At 36.0% G+C, this 23349-nt stretch overlaps 1 protein-coding gene across 1 annotated transcript; it reads right to left on the reverse strand.

Annotated features, from left to right (window-relative positions):
• Positions 1–231: 231 nt before the first annotated feature.
• On the reverse strand, positions 232–18973 carry LOC110787432 (helicase-like transcription factor CHR28). Its single transcript, XM_021992058.2, has 11 exons — positions 18508–18973; positions 14319–14409; positions 9449–10629; positions 8738–8809; positions 7434–7511; positions 6529–7360; positions 6006–6136; positions 5568–5789; positions 1885–2499; positions 1369–1578; positions 232–642 (listed from the first exon to the last, which is right to left on the reverse strand). Exons 1-11 carry the CDS (start codon positions 18700–18702, stop codon positions 538–540), a joined length of 3732 nt encoding a protein of 1243 aa, XP_021847750.1. The 5' UTR covers positions 18703–18973; the 3' UTR covers positions 232–537.
• Between the last annotated feature and the right edge of the window lie 4376 nt (positions 18974–23349).

Raw genomic sequence — 23349 nt, forward strand, 5'->3', positions numbered from 1 at the left:
GGCTACAATACGAAAACCATCAACAAAAACACAAACAAAGGTGAAATTTCAGAGAATTTTTAACAAATACAATGTCGGGATATAAAAAACGACCAATTTTCTCAACATGTAATCAATATTCCTGATACACCACAAATCGTCAGGTTGAAATAGCTATAATCTTATATATACACAACAACAAACGCAACCCAAATCCTGAAACAGAGAAATATAATGTGCTACTGCTGCTGATTGACAAAAAATAGATTTTCATTAAATGTAATTCCCAACTATTCCTGTGGTTCAAAACTAAACATGCTAGAACTATACTGCTATACAAAGGCAAGTCTATCACATGCTCACAGAAGCACGGTCATTTGACCAAATCAACTTAAAAATGAATCATTTCTATTCCTGTACTATATCCTATATTCTTCAAGGAGCCAACTTTCTACTCTGTTCATCGATGTCATCTATTGTCAGTTGAAACTAAAAACAAACTCACTGGTGTTTAGCTGATCTGACATGTATATGATATCTAAACTGACACTACCGGAGTCACGCCATAAACAGGTATGATAAGTCCTCCACTGTAAGACGACTCTGACGACTACCCTTTTCATCTTCGCCAAAAGCTGAAGCAACCAACTCTCTCTTCTTTTGCTGCACAACAAAGATTTTATGGCATTAATATAGGAATAAGGTTTCGGAATTTTACTCAGCTTGTCCAATGCTTCGTAACATTTACACGTGCACAAATGAAAAGGTAAAAATCCCAACATCGAATATCAATTTTGAAACTAGGAGTTATACTACAATACCACAAATATGTGGTGACCTTTGCAGTATGCAATAACAAAGGCCTGACAATGTAAAGGCTCCAAGAGAGAGTGAGATGACTATGTGTCCAATACAAATATACAATTTACACGACCTCCACCAAATTTGATATGTTAGATACCTTTTCCAGAAGTATTTAGAAATACTGGACAAGACAACTTACCCACATCGAGCCAATTTCAGAGGCTACTATTTAACTCTCCGAGCACACGAAAGAAAACGTGCGCCCTAATCATTTAGCACGTGTACATTAGTTGGTAACACTGAATTCCCGTATATGCAAAATTGACAGTGGGAATATAAAGTGTCTTTTCCCAAAAATAAAAAGATAAACAAATACCAGAAAACCAGAAAAAGATGACAGAAACAGGGCATGAGAAAATAAATACTATAGAACAACTGAACAAAGAAAAATAAAGCCTGGATTTCCATTATAAAGATTACTACAAGGTAAGAAGAGTTTCATTCCAAAATGCATCGACATCAAAAAGAGGCTCAACATTCTAATTATGTCAGAGAACATTTCTTTTGAACTGAAAAATAAAATACCTGAAGAGATAAGATTCGATCTTCAACCGTATCCTTCACAGTCAGCCTCACTACAGTCACAGGACGAGTCTGCCCAATCCGATGTGCTCTGTCAATTGCTTGGTCCTCAGTAGTAGGGTTCCACCAAAGATCCAAAAGAATAACATGACAAGCTGCAACCATATTTAGCCCAAGACTTGCAGCCTTCAATGACATTATCATAACAGTAACCTGCAAAGATGGACAAGGAAATATATAAAGGATTGGCCCCAAAGGTTACTAAACCCCCAATAATTCAGAGTCCAGTAAAGTCTGATCCCATGGAAAGCAAAAACTTTAAAGTTATGATGAGTTTACATGTGTGATTATACTATTCATTTTCACAAAAGAATAATACGAAGTATGGAAAAGTTCCAACAATTGCACCGAAAGAGCAGCATTATAAAAAATTTAAGCATAATAATCTGCATTTTTCGAAATGGACAAACAAAATGAAATAGAAAGAACACATAATAACTAGAAGATCCAGATTCAGACCTCTGGAAGAGTGTTAAAATCTCGCACAGCTTTATCACGAGCAGCAACAGACATAGTTCCATCTAATCTCCTGTACTGAATAGAAGATTCCTTCAGACAATCTTCAAGCAGATCCAACATCCTTGTCCACTGAGAGAAAACAATTGCTTTCTCTTTTACGACAGAATTGCCATTAACCAATCCAACGGTAGCATTAGATATTCCATTATTGGCTGCACAAGGTGCAGAATCGAGTTTGTCCAAGAGACTTGTATCAGTAACAACAGGTTGCATTGAAACATCCTTTGGAACAGAAACACGGGGTTTTGAAAGCGAATTGAGGACTTCTAGAGCAGCCTTAATTTTAGACGACTCAAATCGACCAGGCGGACAAGGTTCAATCAACTCTTTTTGGTCAGAAGATCCAGCAGTGGCACAAATATGAGAGCCTTCCTGACAATCCTGATCAGACAGACAACTGTTCAATGAGCCCTTGGAGAAGACACTGGAGGCACTTAGCTCTGATTTGCAGCTTGCAGCAGGACACAAGTTGTCATCAGCTGTGAAACGCTCAGAAATGCACTGGTTACAGAATACATGACCGCAGATGCTAACAACAGCATCCTCGGGCGGATCCTGCAGATTCATAAAAAATTAACGACATCAACAACTAAAATTGTCATCAGGCACTTGATTATAATGGGAGAAAGTCTATTACACTCAAATTAAAAAGTGCAGACAATCTAAAAAATCACTTTTAATGAGTAACATACTTAAGAGTCAAAGGATATTGTATATGTCATCAACATTGGAAAGGAACCACTGTCCTTATAAGGGATTAAAAGAGAATGAAATTCAAAGGATAGTGAACAAAGACCTATGGGAAGATGTAACAGGTGAATTTCTGTAACCAAGAACTTGGTCAATAACCACAAATTAAGCAATAACGTGGCATCCGGATCCCCTACAGTTGACGGAGAACTCAAAATTGTAGAGTTAAGAAAATCTTGACCCTTAATTAGAGTAAACAGATGAGATTTTCCAACTAACTCAAATAATTAAAGAAAAAAAAAAGAAGCATAACTCACGTAATCAAAACCAAAAGAAACCTCTTAATAGATTACAGGAAATTTTGTTTTGTTATCCCCAGCAAAATCTTCATCACTAGGATCATAATATTTCCCACAAAAGTCTTCACTGTTAATGACCGTTCCTTCAAAATTGCAGCCGTTAATTTCTTTTCTTCCCAGAAAAATTGAAGCAACAATCATCACCCATTCACCCTTGTCAATTATTCAAGACCGGAAGTCTGAAATAGCCGGAAAATTGTGTACTTTCCTTCAGCAATGATAGGTAAGATGAAACTAACATATCCAAATTCCAAAATAAACAAGTTTTGTGAGTTCTATTCTATTTTAATGTGCTGCAGTTTCAATATTCTTTTTTAATAAAGAGGTGGCCTAATGAGCACGAAACATGAAAGTGATAGTTGAGAAATGGAATGAGATTCCGGCGAGGTGATAGATGAGGATGAAATGCGGTAACAAGGCAGAATATTGGAGTAATGGAGTTAGGGGAGGGGAATGCTTATGTAAATCAGGCGCTTTATTTTAATTAATTGGGTTAATGGGGCAATCTTAGCCGTTAATTCTAATAGAGGGCTAAGATTTTCTTAACTCTACAATGTAGAGTTTCCCTCAACTCCAGAGGATCCGGACCCAATAACGTAATACTTCACTGATATTATCATATGTTAACATCAAGAAAGAGCTTTGATATCAAAACACGGTAAGTACCCAATGAATATCAAAGCCCATAAAACATACTGTAAAGTTCATCATTTTCTGTCAGCAAAAAGACATACAGCCAAGATAATGGTGAGCACAGAGGTAAAACGGAAGAAGAGAAAGACCAGATTAAGTTTAATGTTTAAGCATTAACTTAATTACAGTTAGTTATCTGTGGGACCAGGCATGGCCTTTATCTTTCTTATAAGCTATTGGTGGCCATTTTTTTAATTGAAGTCAACTGATTTTTGTAAGACATTAGTTCTAGCAGGCACTCAATAATATTAATAACAAATTTAACTACAATGTAGAGCACGGTGTATCCTTGCAACGGTTACCCTCCAGTACAAGGATTAGTGAGACTCTTCAAGAGAAATTTAACGTTTTAACAGATTAACACAACAAGAAAAAATCACCTATTCTCAGACATTAGACAGCATATATTAGGCAAAATCAAAAAACAAAAAATTCCGTTCTATCACTGGCAAGACAAGAAAAGGTTTTGACTGCTGAGACCAAGCTCAGACTGAAGGAAATTATGTGGAAGTTTGCAAGAGTCATTATAAACCTAAGCAACTAGAAATTGATTCCGGCAGACAGATGTCACAGATATATCACATAAGAACATTTATTAAGAAAGAAGAAACTACTAAGAGAAAATTATAATGTCAGAAAATTTATATCCAAAATAAGGTGCTCAAAAAAACGAATGGAAACAAAACATATAGGTCTCATGCATATCTCGTGCTTGTTAACAGAAAGGATAATCGGTTTCTTTTCTACACGATCGACTTTGTTATCCAGGCACAAGGGGGGGCAAGGCAAATTACACCTCTCAAAACTGTTCCACAGAACAATCAAGGAAAAACTGTTTTACCAAAATTTCATCATCACCTGGACTTAAACTATGGAAATGTATCCAAGTGGCTGACTCTTCATGGACCAAAATACAGGAACACAAGTCACGCAACAAAAGGACTGTCTTGAATTAGGACAAAGGTACTGTATAAGAACATGGAAATATTTGTTTGTATATTTATTTTGGTATGAACCATGAGTTAAATTTTATGAATACAAGAAGAAATAATAAAATAAATTTTAGAAATCTGTAAGTATACTTTTTTAAAAGGATAGGTTTAAAATAGTTCAACTAATAGTAACAAATAAACGTAGGTAGACTCGTTAGACAATAAGGAGATGGCAAAAAACCAAAGGAATTTTGATAAATAAGATCTTAAAATAATATAATACTATAAATCTTGTCCCACTTCAACAATAGTCTGCCCAAGCCATCACCTTATGCTTTCTTTTCTTTTCAATCTCTTCCCACCCTATCTCGTTTCCCTTTACTGTCTGCCTACTTTTAATTCTTTGTTACTATGCAAACAACTTCTCATCTCTGAGCTATCTCTCTTCAGCCATTGATGACAGCAAAACCTTCACCATCTTTGCCTCAATCGTAGCTAAATTTAGATCTAGGGCTTTTAAATGCAAATCTCAACTCTAATTAAATGGTTTGCGAAATTCAAGTTTACCAAAAAGATTGGCAATGCAATGATGCATAGTCAAATTCCCTCTCATCTTTCTCTCACACGCTCACATAGTAACATATTGAGTTCGAGCAGGCATCCATTTAAGGTAACGGAACAGTGGGTCGGCTAGGGTTTCAGAATCGTGTCCCTTTCACGTCAGGTTGACACTTGACACAGTAAAATGTCAGATCACAAGCGATGGAGGTGAACAATTAACAATCTAACTAAGTTGTAAAACCTACTCTTGTGCAGTTGTGCTCTTAGAAGCTTCAGATAATTGAAGACTTGACAATTCTCTCAAACATCTAACATCTAACCCAATGATCATACTAAACAAGTATAAAAGAAATTGAAAGGAAATTCACAACAAAGTTTTAAAACATACACTGCAAATGCCACAAATGGCTAGTGAAGCTTCCAAACGATTCAAAAGAGAAATCTGTTGCTCCCGAGGAAGCTTCTTTGCTGTAAGAATGGAAGACATCAAAATGGAGCTAGAATCATAACCCTTAACAAGAAAGGGATGATCACATGCTTGTCGAAGCCGTAAGAGCATCAATAGAATGTTCACATAATTTTGTTTAACAGTTCCAGAGTCCGCGTAAGCCTGAAAACAAGCATTACATTATTACAAAATGAGAAACCGCAAAGCAGATGATAGAAACAAAGATAAATGCACGCAACAACGATATCTGATGATGACACGCCAACAATTTCATGACATCCATATAACAGCAAAAAGTGTGTGGAATGTTCATATAGCATGAGATATTAAATAATAAACAGAAAGTTAGAATAAGTAGAACTCTGAGACTAGACCTACTTGAAATTGGGCACGAGAATCAGCTTCCAGCCGGCTATAGAAATCCCTTTCCTCTTCTGAGAATTCCACTTTCTTCAGCTTTACAGATTTGGGTGGCAAGTTTATAATTGGTTTTCCATCAAGAAGTGTACCTAGAAAAAATTAAAAAATACAATACAATGCAACTTTCTTCAGCTTTACAGATTTGGGTGGCAAGTTTATAATTGGTTTTCCATCAAGAAGTGCACCTAGAAAAAATTTAAAAAGAAAATACAGTACAATGCAAAAAATATTTGGAGATGAGAAATTAGACGAAAGACTTAAAGTAAAAAGACTACATGACAGCTAACCTTACTTTCCAAACCTGATGATTATGTGAAGAAAATAAACTAGATAATACGTTATTATAAAAAAAAAAAAATCCACACGAAAACGAGAAATATAGATAAAATGAGTAAAAATAAAAATAATAAATAAAAAAATATAAAATTATAGATAAATTGAGTAAAAAGAAAATAATAAATAAATAAATATGGAGTATAACCTTTCGTGCGACGTAACATTATATTCTTCAAGACAGCTTGCAGCTTTTGGTACCCTCTAGACGGATTTTTACTGATTTGGAACTTAACCATGGAGACGAAAGAGTTATAAACAGAATAAGGATCATATTTGAGAAATCTAAAATAACTGTAGAGATCGTCTATTGCATTTTGTATAGGTGTCCCTGACAAGCACCACCGACGTTTAGCACGAAGACCCCAGCAAGCTTGGGCTACTCTAGTCCTGTGATTCTTGATGCTCTGGGCCTCATCAAGTACAACTCTAAACCATCCCACCCTTGCAAGAGGGTGAACAACAGCCTCGACCGATACATTGTCCATTCCTTTTTTGGAGCGTCTTTTATCAGATGTTGAACAGTGCTTTCTCTTTCTATTACATTGAACCAATGCATCTTCCACCTCTGATTTTCGTCCGTCACTTCCGCTTTTAAGGACAACGGGCTGCCTTGGGACCTCCATGCTTACGATTGAATATGTTGTAAGAACTACATCATATTTGGCCAGTTCATAAGGGTCCTTTGTCCGATTACTCCCATGGTAGATACACACGGAAAGATTGGCTTCAGGAGTGACCTTATTGGAAAGCTCGTCAGCCCACTGCCTAAGGACACTAGTAGGACACACTACGAGAGTTCCAGCAGAAGGCCTCCCCTTTACTGAAGAAGAAGTTATACTATTTGCCATTTGTTTGCAATCCTCCTCATCCAAATCCAATGTTTCAGGTTCACCGTGTCCCTTTACCTTCGACAGCCCAGCAGACACAGGTCTTTCTGTAAGAATTAGAGCGATTGTCGACACAGTTTTCCCCAGCCCCTGTTCGAATTAAGTACATTTTAAAAAAACTGGATCATATGTTATCTTCGACTGTCATCAGGAGGAATAGTACCTGATCATCTGCCAAAATTCCTCCAGAGCAATGCAAGCTGTTTGTCTCTTTTTGCACCATCCATGACAAAGCAATTCGCTGCAGAGAAACACACAATCGACAATCATAACCATACTAAAAAAGGGGGGTGGGACAAACAAGGGAAAGATATCAAGAAACAACACAGTTAGCAGATGAATCTTTTACTGAAGATAAAATACAAACATAAGTTAACATGATAAATATGGAAGAATGTACTATAATCCTCCAAAAACTAAAGCTCTCTCATTTTAACTCTTACTGGGAAAATTTTAAAATTCAAATTTAACTCCCCTAAGAGAATAAACAAGCAAGATTGGAAGGAAGGAAAGAAAATAACAAAAAGAACCATAAAACCAAGTTTGTGGAGTATAAAAGTGGACAGCTATATGAAGTTAATCTTTGAAATAAGAAACAATAGCAAGTGCGGCAAAAAAAATGCAGAGTTTATAATTGACAAATAACTATATAAATAAACAGGTATCACAATGACTAAAGGAAATATATTATACTACCTCCGTTCCTACAAGTTCTTTACGCCTTGGAATATGTGTTTAAAGTATGAAAATTTTCACCGCAAATTCTCACTATTATATAAATCAAAACGTTATCATGTAAGATCTTATTAGATTGGTCTCGGTATGTATTTTCAGAATATCAACTTTTTATAATTTTTTCACATACGAAATTTGATATATTAATGGTTAAATATTACATTAGAGTCCGTGCAAATAGTAAGCGTAAAGAACATTAAGGAACGGAATTTCTTGCTACATAGTATACTTTGGGAATCAGAACTATCATTTTTTCAAAAAAAAATGTACTCTGTAAACTAAAAGAAACAATCTTTAAGCTATAAAATTTAGAATTTAAGATAATCTAAGATCTATCCTACCTCCACCGCACATTTATCTCCCATTTGATAAGGCACAGAGGATAAGAAAAGTTGTTAAATGCAGAATAAAATAATAATTAAGTGGATAGAGAGAGAAAAGGCAGTAACAAAACAAAAAAAATGGATAGTGAAAAACAGATTATTGTGTTTGAGAGAGAAAGTGACTTCAACTTCAAAATTATGGCAAGTTTATTTTTAAGAATTGGGAATACCGAAATTGGAAACTTGGAAAATGAGAAAATAATTGCATTTTTCTGGTATGATACACAGCTCTATGATTAAGCCGTTCAAATTTTAAAATATCAGCGGCTGTGGAGATGGTTCTTCGAACCTCGTTTAAACATGGAAGTATACCAAAGCTTCAGAGATAAGACGTAACAAAAACTCTCACCTGGTGTCTCAGAAGAGGTACAGCTAAGGAACCATCTGGTGCGGAAGCCTCCGACTTTGGTTGTGAGAGATCCTGTGATGAACGAGGGTTGAGAGGGGTAGACAAAAAAAATGAAGTCTCAGATCCTGCGTTTCTAGCAAACTATTGAAAAGTAACATGCATAAAAAGTGTAAACAACATTTTGATGTGAAAATTTAATGAAAACAATGGAGAAATCTACATTTTTTTTGTTTTTCATCAGATTTTTATTTTGTTTTCTGCACAGGCAAACAAATCATAGCAACACTTGAAAAGGATATCATGTACAGAACAAATTATCTTATTTACAAATAGCATTCCTTGGAAATAGGATTATGAAACACAACCAAAAAAGTTGACACAAACGGAGACTAATACAGTTGGCCATACAATGATGATTCCAAATTTCATATCCAAGTAATGGGGATTTTATGCTTAATGGTAATCCAAAGCAGATAATCGTCACTTTCACTAATAAGCAATGAGGATTTCATCCGAACAGATAATCATCCTGAGGTAATCCGAAGCAGACAATCACCCAAGAACAGATCCAATGGAGCGCCTAGGGTCTACAAGGTGAGGCACATATTTCTATCCACAATGCATCAAAAGAGACATCAAATTCTAATAAGCAAAGGGGATTTCATCAGTCTCATGGCAAACAAGAGTGTGACAGAAACAGGCAGAAGTTACCTGCACTAATGACTGAAAAATTAAGCGTTCATCACTTGCCCTCGATTTTGTTCCACTAGGACCAGCTTGATTAAAAGGTGTGATGGATGTTGAACACTGTGGAGTAACTATTGTGGGCTGTGGGAAGACAGACTTTCCATGAACCGAATACGGGTATCTACGTGGAGGTTCACTCAAATTCTCAATTATGCACAAATCATTGCCGTCATCAATGTCACTTCGGCTTTCTGACACACAACTTTGGCTTGCCTCCAGAGTGCCTCTCGATATATTAGGCTTTACAGTGGCAGGTTGAACCTTAACATCCTCTCTCTCAGTACTGTAATATGAACTGCTAAATTTAGCAAATAGATCTGCATGATATAATGGATCTTCCAAGAGCTGGACTTTCGTCAGTTTTCTGTCATGGGGAGGACTGAGACGATAAACAGCAGGACTACCAGCTACATGGCCAGAATACTGAGCTTCAGCAGAGCTGAGGAACTTCCCATCACCAGAACCAAAAGGAAATCTACTTGATGGACCTTTGTTTGCTTCAGAAGACTTGCACTCAAAGCTACTCAGTAGAAGTGTTCCGCTGTTCTCTGCATCCTTTGTTTCAACTGTTTGATTCCATGACTTGCCCATCCGCCTCCAAGGATATGGCTCAGCTGATGTCTCATCAGTAGTCGTACTACCGCTACTATTATCAAAAGTATGTATGGTGTCAACGTGCTGAGCAGGGCGGTTACTGCAGAAGATTGATTCAGGCCCCTTGCCATCAAAAAAATCATACATACGGACTTCTGAAGCAGGGAACCCCATAGCTCCCACTTGGCTAGCTTCTAAGGTTATCTTAGTATCCGGCCATGGATGAGAAGACTGAGAATCATCTAAATCACTCTTCACGTTACCCCTCATTGCTTCCTTTGTGGAGATCATATCAATGTTAACACCACCAAGGGAATTTTGATCAGGATAACCCGAAGACAATTTATATATGCTGAACCAATCCTGTGCAACCGATGGAAAACACTCTGTCTCGGCAAAGGCGGGCAATTGACATGTATTAGCTTCAGTAATATTTTTGCTAAATGAAGTGTCATTAGCTTCACTTAGTACCATCTCTGGAGGAGATGGATATGGAAGTTGCTCTATAGCCTCCACTGTCTCAGCACTATTTTCACTTGCAGCACCGTAATCTACACAATCAAACGTTATTAGTATAATAGGTCAATTAAAAATACATGACTATCAAAGGTATAGACGAAATGGAACCAGTCAACATCTTAATTTGAAATTTCTACCAGTCTCGCAACAGTTCTCAGAAAATTTAAGAAAATTTGCAAAATACCTACTACCCAGGTCCCAACTCCCAAGACTCCCAAGTCCCAACCCACCTTGCATTTTACTTTAACCATTTTGTCTGGTGAAATTATAAATTGAACCACCTAGAATTCCCTTGTGGTTCTGTCCAAAACATAAGTCAGGGGCTCAAGTCATGCTCCTTCTACTCGCAATAGATATCATCCTTCCTTTTTTTGATTGGCCCAAAATACTAAGCATTAACATTTTCAGATATGGACCTACCATCTCCAATCACATCTGTTATTTTCTCTCCTCGATATAAGAGTATCCATTCACATCTCTTTTCAATATAGAATCACCCATTACCAACTAATAAAAAATGCCTAATTCCCATCACATCACATCTACTTTATTCTCTCTCCTCAATTAATAAAAAATGCCTAATTCCCATCAATCCATTTCATACTACTTGTCTACTATCAACAATATACTAGGGGTGCAAATGAGGCGAGTCGAGGCGATTCAAGCCGAGTACTACCCTGTTCATGTTCATTTAATTTAGGGGATCTCGATCCCGAGCCCGGGCTTTCAACCGAGCTAAAAAAATCTGTTCAAGCTCGGTTCATTTAAGAGATTTGGTGTTCGTGAACGGTTCATGAACGTCTCATTTATTAACGAGCCGAGTTTATAAACGAGCTTTTGTCTTAAACGAGCTTTGCACTCTAAAGTTTAACCATTTGAAAACATAATTTTGAATGGGCACTAATTTAGCCATTTAATTTCAAAATATTTTTATTCTACGATATATATTTTTGGTTGTTAAAGTTAAAAGTCAGAATACGTTTTTATCTATAAACATACAATTATGTACGCAAAATTTGATTATGAACATAAATAGACGAGCTTGTTCACGAACATATATAAACTAGTTGTTCTTGAACATAAATGAACGAGCATACGTATGTTCATGTTCAAGCTCGTTTATTAAACGAGCTTCAAAAGTTGTTCAAGCTTGGCTCATTTATTCAATAACCGAACATGAACGAGCTTTAATCGAGCCTGAACACGAGTAGTTTATTGAGAGTCTCGGCTCATTTACACCCCTACACAATACCCCACAAATATATATGGCCTAAAACACCGTGTCCATCTCCTCTATATTACCTATTGCTGGAGATAGTAGTTTAACCGGATGAGAAAGCTTCAGGAACATATAAAGTCATAAAATGAGCTTGATCCCAGTGGAATTACAAGTTGAAATGAAAAAGTTATAGAACCACAGAAGATATATTAAGCATGTCCACTCAAATTCAGTAAAGATGGTAACGAAGCATCCACCGGGATGACTTCAATATGATCATAGAATAAGAAACAGAAAAGCTGGGTTTGTGTGTGTGTGTGTGTGTATGCGGTCACGTGTCAAAAAATTAGGTGCTTTGCTGGTTTCTCAAGAAAAATATCAAGTATTGTTGGTTTCACCATACAATCAATAACCACAAGAAACAACCTAAATAACACTTGGTTGCCGACCAAAAACTAAACCATGTCATAGAGAGTAAACCAACAATACTAGAACTAGGCATCAATAGCAATACTAGAGAGTTTAAAAGTTTGCATCAATAATCATCAACCCTGAATGACAAGATAGCACAGTTAAAACTAGGCATGTTCAATGGGGTGGGGCCCTACGAAGCACGGGTACGCATGGGAATACCCGTTTCCCGTACCGGGTACGGGTACGGGATGGGTACGCCCAGGAAAAGTCCCCAAAACGAATCCTAAATGTATCCTAAATGTGGGTACGTGGGCTGAATGTGGGTACGGCTGGATACGCGGGTGGGTACGTTTTTGGACAAAAACCAAGTACCCAACAACTATTACTGAATTTTTAAGACCCAAATTCAAATTTAGGGTTTATTTTCCAAATCTCCACTTTCTCTCTCACCTCTCTTCGAAGCCGTCGTTTGGCGGCCCGCCGGTTGTTCCCTTCCCTCGCCGCCGGTCTTCTTCCTCACCACCGGCCCAGCCCACCATCTTCTTCTTCCTCGTGAACTTCGCAGCGACGCAGCGAACTATCACCGCCGCCGGCCGGCCGTGTCGAAGCAACCAGCAAGTCAGACTCCTCGCCGGCGATTTCTTCATCTCTTTTTTTTTTTTTTTTTTTTACTATTTATGTGTTCTTCGAATTATATGGCAATTTTTCTATTTTATTTATCTTGATTTGACTGAATGAGTGTGTCATATAAATATATAATCTCATATTCTCAGCTTCTTAATTTCTTTTTGTATTTTATATTTTTATCTTGATTTTTTAAATTTTTATTAGGTTGTTTTATTTGGTTTTGTTAATTAGGCATTAAGTTAATTATTTAGTTTAACTTGAGTGGGTTGTGTTGAAAAGTTGTGTTGAATTGTTGTGTTGAATAGTTGTGTTTAATTTAGCTAAATTCTTGTTTTTTTATTGTTTTTGCCGAATCCATGCCGTACCCGTTTTTAGCAATTTTGATTTTGACGTTTTCCATCCCCGTACCCATCTCCGTACCCGTCTCCATGCAACATAGGTGGGGCCAGCCCATGATCCGCCCCGTTTAAAATAGGTCATGCCCATTAATGGGTCATTTGGTTTTTTAATAACGAAATTGCTAAATATAACTATATGAGCATTTGATGTGGGGTTATACTTGGTATTGGGTTTACATATACACTTGTTGCATGATAAAATGTTTATCATATACTTCCTCTGTTCCGCAAAGGATGCATCATTTCTATTTGCACGTATGCCAGTACGCTTCTTTGAACATTAATATCTCTAAATGCGAATAAGTAAAAATTATAAAAAGTTGATATTTGGAATCTTTGCATTAATACGAATTTAACAAGATCTCACTTGACTATGTTTTTCTTACACAACAGTGAAAAGATGATTGTCAAAGTTGATTGATGAATAGTGCGCAAATGAGAAACGATGCATCTATTGTGGAACGGAGGAAGTATATATTAATTAAATGGGCCAAACAAGGTTGGGTAAACGGGCCTTGGCCCAACCCGCTCCATTTGCCAAAGTACCTTGATCCGGCCCATTGAACAAACCTAGTTAGAACAAATTCAAAAGAAGGCCATATTTATAGGCCCGTAATCACCTATCATTTGGATCACCCGTCTTCCTCTTCCTCCCTTGAACACAAGAAGTAGGTCATGAGACCGTAGAAAGAAATTAAAAGAGGAGAGAGTCATTTCCCTACTACAATGATGTGCTTTCTTTGGTTCATTAGACTATGAGAGGCAAAAGGATAAACCAAAATGAATCATGATTGAGGATACTTTAAAAACTTCTTGAAATATCAGTTTCGTACAGCGTTTAAACAACACGCTTGTAAGAGCAGAAAACCCTCAACCTCAGCCAAAGGTGGTCTTAATTTACAAAACTTTTTTTTTACATAAGATACAAAACTATTTTGCCATAACAATGAATTGCACATACGCTCGTCTTGGTCAGATTATTAATGTTGGAAGTTTCATCAAGTACTAGAATTTGATGATTAGAAACTAAATGAATTATAAGCGTACAAGTCAAATAACTCACCTGTTGAAAACAGTGCATCCATATGAACGTCAACAGGAATAGCTGAACCGCTTTCCTGGGTATTGTCAGTTGATGGATAAAACAGATCCGCCTGCATAGCAGCTCAAGATTCAATTAAACTATAAAAAGAAGGTGGATGCTCCAGAGAAAAAGAAGAAAAAAATGCTTAACCTTGATAACATATCAAACAACATAAGTTAAAAAAAATAAAAGGATCTCTAGCTTTTAATTCTTGGAAAGTGGTTGGCTACTTTTAAACTTTACATACTCCAAAAAGAAAACCTAATATTATACTACCACTCTCCAGATTTAGGAAAAAAAGTTTTTTTCCACATAAAAAAATCGAAAATTTGTTTTTTACCACCTAAAAACTAAAACTTGTATTGTACCACTTTAAAAAAAAATTAAAACTTGTATTTAGCCACATGAAAATGGAAAAATATATGGAACCGTTATGTGGGAGTACAATAACAGTAATATTTCTGATATTTTATCTTTTTCCACAATTTCATGTATTTAACTCCCTTTTCTTGCCCCTGCTTCCTTCTCTTCCATGAATTCATATTATTTTTCTACCCATTTGTTCACAAAATTGAAAAAATTCAATGGTAGTAAAGAGAGGAGGGTGAATGAGTTAAAGAAAGTAGCAGAGGGAGTGTAAAAAAATGGAGGGAAATTGAATTAGTGGGCCCCACATAACGGTTTCATCCATTTTTCTTTTTTCATATGGTTTAAAAACTTTTTTTTAGGTGGTAAAATACAAGTTTTAGTTTTTTAAGTGGTAAAAAATCATTTTTTGATTTTTGTTATGTGGTAAAAAACAATTCATCCCCAAATTTAAGCATCACAAACTTTCACTCAAAATCAAAAGTAAAATTTTGTCAAATTTAATTTTGAGGCAGAACATGCAGATACTTCCTGAGTTCCTTTTGAAAAGTTAGTTCAATATCCCCCTCAAAAAAAAAAATTAGTTCAAGAAAACCATTTTGAATATTTCTAAACACAAAGCTAAAAAAAGTTGAACAGTCAAATTTTTGTAGTGTCTTAGAAAAATAAAAACGGTAAACTCAAATTTGCAATGACACTTCAGAGTAAATTGTGATATACGAAGTATTATACCTTTAATATAGTGGTTATTTTCAATTGACAAAATTTTCTTATAAACAATTTCTCCCCTTACATGAGTAATCTAATAGAAAGGTGAAAGTTATATTTTATATGGTCAGTTCATATAACCATTAGGTGAAAATTAGCCCAGTGTAGCACATCAAGAGATCAACAACTAATATCCTCAAAATCTTATAAACAGATTATTTGATCACTTTATAAACACCATTCTACTAATGTCAAAATTTCCTATTGTGCTGTTTATTGTACAATATCTTTCCAAGTAATATATATTCTTATTTACCTTTCTGATAATATATTAAATAAGGGCTACTGGGCTAGTTAACATCTTTCTTTAACTCCTCAACCGTTGTTCATAAGTTATAAAATTAAACTCCAAACAATAATTATCCTCGTCAGAACATCTCCTTAATGCAAAAATTAGAATCCAAGAAATAATGAATTCATCATAACCTAAAATTGATGAAACTTACTTTCTTGAAATAATGACCAAACAATGAACTATGAGGGCATGGGCTATATTCTCTTCACCTTATTTCATGAACTTATTACTTATTTTGTTGAATTCATACATGACAAAACCAACCTAGAAAAATTCAGACCATAATAGATCAAATCTTCATATTTCCATTTACTTAGTTCCAAGTATCTATAATAGTGTGCTAGTAAAGAAAACTAAAACTAAAAATAATGATAATATAGTGAAACAAATCTAACAAGATCCCACATACTAAAAAAATCAAAACATATAAATTAAATCTTACTTTATCCGTTTCCTATAATTGCACCATTTGCAATTTTACACTATTCACACACTCTCTTTCATCATTGTCTTGTGATTTATACAAACGAAATTACGGTCAGGTGAATCTTAGATTCATCTCGATATATATTTTCAAAATATCAACTTTTTATAATTCTAACTAATGTATTATTAAAGATATTAACGGCTAAAGTTTTGCATTGGCAAGTGTGAAACATAAAATTGTGCAATTGTAAAAAAACAGAGGAAAGTATTAATTAGCGGAAAAATAAGAGATTAGATCTGAACAAACCAAGCCGGAAAAAATCAAACACACCGCACCTCATGAAAACAAATAAAAAATCTTTTAAATAAACAAAGGATCACTAGACTAGGCCAGAAGTACAAAGGCTAAATCTCTTCCTAACAATTTTATCCCAACCACCCAGACATAGAAAAGGAGAAATCAAAGCAACATATCATCATTATCATTATCATTACCCCATTGCCTCAAAGAGGCTCCCGCAAGAAGCGGGGTAAGGGGGGTCGGGTGTACGCAACCTTACCCCTGCAATGCAGAGAGGTTATTTCCAAATTGACCCAAAAGCGATAACGGGGCGACAACGGGAAAACCATCTTCTACTTAATGGAAAGGAAGCGAAGAGGTTTTAAAAGCCATTTTGATTTAGTCAATTACATCCCACAGCCAAAAGAACAAATGAATCTTTGGCTCCATCGGAAATGGACATAGATGCACTTGATTGTCATAAATTTTTTGATTATGTTGGCCTGTGCCACCTTTTGTTGAGGCTTACCATTTGAAATTGTTAATACTTATATCTCTAATTGCAAGTGATGTCGTCCATTTGATATAATACCATGATGTCGTCCCGTTATCGCTTTTGGGTCAATTGGAAACAACCTCTCTGCAAATGCAGAGGTAAGGTTGCGTACACCCGACCCTCCCTTACCCCGCTTCTTGCGGGAGCGTTTTTGAGGCAATGGGGTAATGATAATGATGATGAAGTGCATCAAACTAGAGGTGGCCAGGCCAACACCAATAGATCAATTCATGCCAAGTCCACACTTAAGAGGCCTTATAAAAGAAGCCCGGTAAACTAGGCCCAGTTCACTTCCATTTCAATTAGAAGGTAAAACCTAAAGTCCTAAACTGGTCCGACGTACATTGTTGTACATTGTTAACCAGCACACAAATGATTTGTAAAATACTGAGTAACATGATTAGCTATGATAAAAGATGAGGACTTGATTGCTGGATTAGAAAAAGTTTTGCAATACCTATTTTTCCCTCACTTAGAAAAAAAAAAAAGGGGAGAAGAATTTTTATTTTACTTAAATTTACAACATTATTTTCCAAATCCCTGCAGAGATCATAAGATGGTGCAATTCAACCTGATTCTACACATTCCTCAAATAACTACACTTGTCCTTGCATGCTTCATTAAGCTGATCCCTGATACTAACGAAGTATCAATGTCAATGATCAATTAGACAATTACTGCATATTGTCCGCTTTGAAGAAGATATCCAGCCAGCCATATAAGTTTTTTTAATAAGACCACTTAATCCGGAAACTAATTTACTCAATAGAATCACAGCACTTAGTCTACACTTTAAGTAACTCTCTTCCTCCTCTGCAAACTCGAAACACTTGATATGTACCTCACAACAAGTATTCCAAAACCGCCCAAGATTATTAAACCTCCACTAAGCATGTTCACATAATCACAAAAGCAACCTTCAGTGGCAGTTGATGAGATCTAACCCTAAGTCCCTCATTCAATTAACTCAAAACCCGTCTCTTCAAAACCTCGTACAACATATCCTAAAGCACTCTCACCCAAAATAAATTCAAAGTGCAAATGCTCCACACAAGTTTACCTTTGCGTGGAACGAAGAGTCCATAACTCCACATACTCACCTCAACCGCCTTGTAAATTAACTAACTACTGAAAAATGACAATAGCACTAGCACCTAACCAACAATTTCACAAGTATATCTGTTACCAAAATCCTTCACAATACCATTCCCTCTCGGAAAAAAGCGAAATAACACAAACAATGTTAAACACTAACAAGAAAAGGCGAAATCCTTCATACTCGAAATAAGTTAAATCCTTCATACTCGAAATTAAGCAATGTTAAACACTAACAACAAATGACACAAACATAAATATTTCCAAATACCAAAAAAAAAAAAAACTAAAATTTCCTAAATTCAAGTTCTCCCCACTACTTCAAAGTACAAATAATCCCGCAATTCAACAAATCAAACAATTAAAACGTCGAAAAACCTACCGGCGATTGAATATGATCCTCATCGAGAATACTGAAGAAAGCATCAGCATCAATAGCAAAATTATCAGCATCAATAGCAAAATTATCATCATCAATCCCACCCCCACCGACGCCGCTGCCAACTCCGAAATCATTAGAAGAATTCATGAAACCAAAATTAAAACCCTCCTGCTGCCCCGCCGCCGCCATCGTCATCGGAAAAACATACAACGAATTCGCCGGCAACAAAGACGAAATCAAATCGATCAATTTCACCAATACTTGATCATAAATCAATTAAATCGAAATCTTGTTCAACAAAATAAAACCGAGGAACTTTACGCGCAGTGTGAAAATATTAGGGTGGGAAATTTCGTTGGGGTTTCGGGTAATTTCAAGAAATATAGACTTTTTTGGGGGTTAGTAGAAAAAAAAAAGATGATTTATTATTTTTAAAAATAAAAGGAGAAATGGTGGCGCATGTTAAGGAAAATGATGATATGTGAGCCGAATAAAAAAGACTGGAACATATTTTGCATTTGTTTTAATTATTTTTTACAGTCATGGAAATAAAAAGTCTTTTCCTAATTGGTTCAGGAAATGTAACGTTCACACTAGGTGGCGTAGGCGTAGGGCGGTTGGCTTTTTTAGTCAAACTGTTTTTTCACGTGATTTTTTAAATTAAAAGTATTTCACTAATTTGTATATTTTGGGTTTTTCTTTTTTTTGAAAAAGATTGTGTTTGGGTGTATATATGGTGGAAAGTGGAAACCGTTTAGTTGTCGGATAAGGAGAATTTAATGGTACATGGATCTCCAATGTGCAAGATAGTGTACCAATAAGTGAGGGGGAAGCAATAAGAATGTTTTATTTGGGGTGAGGGGGGTGTGTGTGAGAGAGAGAGATAAACGAGGACGGAGTTATTGAAGTGTTGTGACGGTGGGGGAAGACGAAATTGTTGAATGGTGTGATGAATCGATGATGATGATGTGATTTTCAATTTTTCATGCTTTATGTATGAAAATTCTAAGATAATCATAGTAAGTATGATTATCATATGAGAATTAATTTGGACCGCATAAATTGATTTTATTTTGCCTTTTTAAAATTTTTCTTTACCTTGTTTTAATCCAAAAAGCAATTAAATTATTTTTGGGAAATATGAAAAATTAATTAATTTATTTTTGTGAAAATAAAAAAAAATTCGAAAATAATTAACTTTTGGGTTTTATTAATTTATGGGTTTAGTTCAATACTCTCTCCTCTCCCTCTACTCTTCCAGTGCCGGAAAACTCATCGGCGAAAACCAAATCGAACCGCGCTCTCTCCATCTCCTACCCCCAACATGCACTCCCCTTCCCAACTCTCCCAGTCCACCAATCCATTATCTTCAACCTCTGCTCATACTCTCGAAAAAATAATTTGTCAACGAGCTTCTACAACATTTCTGAACGCAAAATAATTTGATGATAAGGAGAAATGGTTGTCAACGATTGAGAAATGTCGACACAATTCAATATTTGGTTTCTCAATTTTTCAGATCTAAATGTTGCAAATTTATGTTTTAGATCTACAAATTTTGTTGATATTTTATTTCGAATTCGTAATGTTGTTTTGTTGAATTCACAGCTACACCTTGACAGTTTGAGGTCATGGAAGCTATTGGGAGTCCGAGGAAAAAGATGCTGAAATTACGTTTTGGGTATGAAGGAAGAAGACGATAAACAGTAGTTGAATTTAGAATGAATTCCGGGACTTATGAACATCACTACTGACCATGAATGTTTGTGGATATTACCAACCATTATGGTGATTAAAGAAACTTGTTGTTAAGTTATGAACAATCCAATGTCATGCGGAAAAAACATAATGCCAAAATCCATATTAAATGAACATAAACAATTAGCATAATTCAGATTACATACTTTGTGATGCGTGTCTTCCCTAGATGCTCCCGAACCGAACAAGAACAAGTTAGAACGCCAAACGTCGTCCATCCGTAGAAAATCCACAACACGTTTAGATACGCCTTAGGTTTAACCAACTAGGATATAATCTAAGGTGTTATGTATTCGGGATCTCACTCTATGTGATATGCAAAGTCTATTGAATTAATTGTATTAAATTCATGACCATAGGCCATGTATTTATAGGAAAATAGGAAAACCTAAGTAGTCAAATCCAACTAGGATTAGGAAGGTTTGGGAGAATCCCAAACACCTAGGATTAGGAAAACCGGCCAGCACTAAGCTTATGGCCCGAGCTACTTGTCGCGCAAGTAAGCTTGGCACACAAGCCAAGTGCATACATGCGCATGCGCTGACCAGCTGGTTGGGCATCGAGCATAGTGTTGCCTTGCGTGCTAGCGCTTGCGCTGCACTTTGCGGGTTGGCTCGTCGAGTGATGGGCCGACCTTCCTTGCTGGCTTGTCGCTCATCCGCTTCCGATTTGTTTTTCGATTCCGGAATCTATTTCCGACTCGAACATTATTTCCGTTTCCGGTAATATTTCTAATTCCGAAAATATTTCTGATTTCGATAATATTTCCGTTTCCGGCAATATTTTCAATTACGACTATATTTCTATTTCCGATAATATTTTCCTAAACGAACCATATTTCCGTTTCCGGCAATATCTTCGACTTCGATAATATTTATATTTTTGTTCTGAATCATATTTTCGTTTCCTGCAATATCTTCATTTCCAGAAAATATTTTTTCTTTGCCTTTTGATGGTTTGTTTAGCTCCCACTGAAACAAACATTCATCATTTTCGAATGTTCATTAGAGTATTTATTGAATGTAATATTCACCTAAATACTTGATCCGTTCACGTACTATTTGTGTGACCATACGGGTTCAGTCAAGAGTAAGTTGTGGTATTAATAATATTAATTCCACTTGAACTAAAGTGGACTCTAGCTAGGCATTCAGATCATTTGATCTCACTAAATAATTGACTAACTTAATTAATACTAAATCGCATTTATTAGATTTCTCATTAAATGCAAACTTGGACCAAGGACATTATTTCCTTCACTCTCCCACTTGTCCTTAGGGACAAGTGTGCACTTTCGAACTCCTTTGTCGTTTGATGCTTGCTTATGAACGTAAGGTAAGATAGATCATCCTTATTATGTCCAGAGGTATTTCTCGATGTCAGAGTTCAACTGGTCAAATAAACAGATAATCATAGCATATGATTCATCTAAGCACAGACATGCATTTTACAGTTTCTAGCTCTCTGAGTGAACCTTGTACAACTTTTGGGATCTCATTCCAATTTGTGGGAGGACAATCCGAATCATGTGATCTTGAGGTTTGACTTCGTTTGATAGGTGATTACCCGAGCGTTGCCATTATAGTCTCCTTTTACGGTGCGACGTTTGACAACGTTAAAGTAACCAGTTCTCAAACAAGTAATCTCAAATCACTCAGGTATTGAGGATTATTGTCTAATAAGATAATGAAATTTACTTATGACATATTTTTATCTCTTACAATAAAGTTTCATAGGTCTGTCAGATAATAATTTTATCAAGTAAGTATCTATGAAAATGATTACGACATTTCCATGTCCACATAGTTCAAGAAACATAACTACTAGTCATCCTGCATTCTAGTCGTCTAGCATTTTCTATGCATCCACCTTTATAGAAAACTTCCGAGTAGGGACCATTTTCGACTTTTGACATTTAAGTTCACTTGATAGACGTTTCTTAGTCACAAGACTAATACTGACAGTCTCTCTTTAATATTGTCAAATTGAAAGGACTCATCATTTAATAAATCACAAAATTAAATGGAAAAATAAAATTATTCATTTCTATGAATGGTTAACTAATAATGTTTTACAAAGTATTTAAACTCTAAAACTAAAAAACATTTAAAAGACATCAAAGCCATTCTCCAATATGCTTGATTCCCATAGCTGCAATGTGCGAGTTGTGCTTCGCTTGCGGCAGACGTTTTGTCAATGGATCTGAGATGTTGTCATCAGTTCCAATCTTGTTTATCTTGACTTCTTTTCTTTTAACGAATTATCGTAGAAGGTGAAATCTACGAAGTACATGCTTGACTCTCTGGTGGTGTCTAGGCTTTTTGTTCTGGGCAATAGCTCCATTATTATCACAATAGAGAGCTAATTGTCCTTTAATGGAGGGGACTACACCAAGTTCACCAATGAACTCCCTTAGCCAAATTTCTTTCTTTGTTGCTTCATGTGCATCAATGTACAGTTGCAGAATCCGCAATAGTGCTTTGCCTAGCACTTTTCTAGCCTACTACACCTTCGCTGAGGCAGAAGATAAACCCAGACTGTGACATGAAATCATCTTTGTCGGTTTGGAAGCTTGCGTCCGTATAACCTTTAACAATCAATTCATCATCTCCACCATAGACTAGGAAATCATTTTTCTACCTTTTCAGGTACTTAAGAATGATCTTGGCACTAGTCCAATGTGCCTCTCATGGGTCTGACTGATATCAACTCGTGGAACTGAGTGCATACGAAATATCCGGGCATGTACATATCATAACATACATTATTGAAACAATCAATGATGCATATGGTATCCCACTTATTCTTCTTCACTCATCTGGTGTTTTCAGACATTGAGTCTTTCGCTGCTAAACGAAGACGGGAAGGTCTCGGGCGCCGAGTCATTCCATGAGACGTGGGTAGGTAACCTCTCTTGGACTCATCCATATTGAACCTATAAAGCACCCTAAGGGCAAGTGGGAGACTGAAGGAAATAATTCCCTTGGTCCAAGTTTTCATTTAATGTATTTAATGCTAATTCTAATGTAGACGCCTACATTTGGCCTCCGGTTAGAAGCGATAAGTTCGATGATGAAATAAAAC

This window comes from Spinacia oleracea, chromosome 6 (assembly GCF_020520425.1).
Source record: "Spinacia oleracea cultivar Varoflay chromosome 6, BTI_SOV_V1, whole genome shotgun sequence".
Lineage (NCBI taxonomy): Eukaryota > Viridiplantae > Streptophyta > Magnoliopsida > Caryophyllales > Amaranthaceae > Spinacia > Spinacia oleracea.

Excerpts from the sequence above, each read along its gene's own strand:
- LOC110787432 (XM_021992058.2), bottom strand. The coding sequence starts at position 18,702 with ATGACGATGGCGGCGGCGGGGCAGCAGGAGGGTTTTAATTTTGGTTTC. Across the intron at positions 5,790-6,005 it reads ATTCTCGTGCCCAATTTCAA|GCTTACGCGGACTCTGGAAC; the intron begins GTAGGTCTAGTC and ends GCTTGTTTTCAG. Across the intron at positions 2,500-5,567 it reads CCATTTGTGGCATTTGCAGT|GATCCGCCCGAGGATGCTGT; the intron begins GTATGTTTTAAA and ends ATGAATCTGCAG.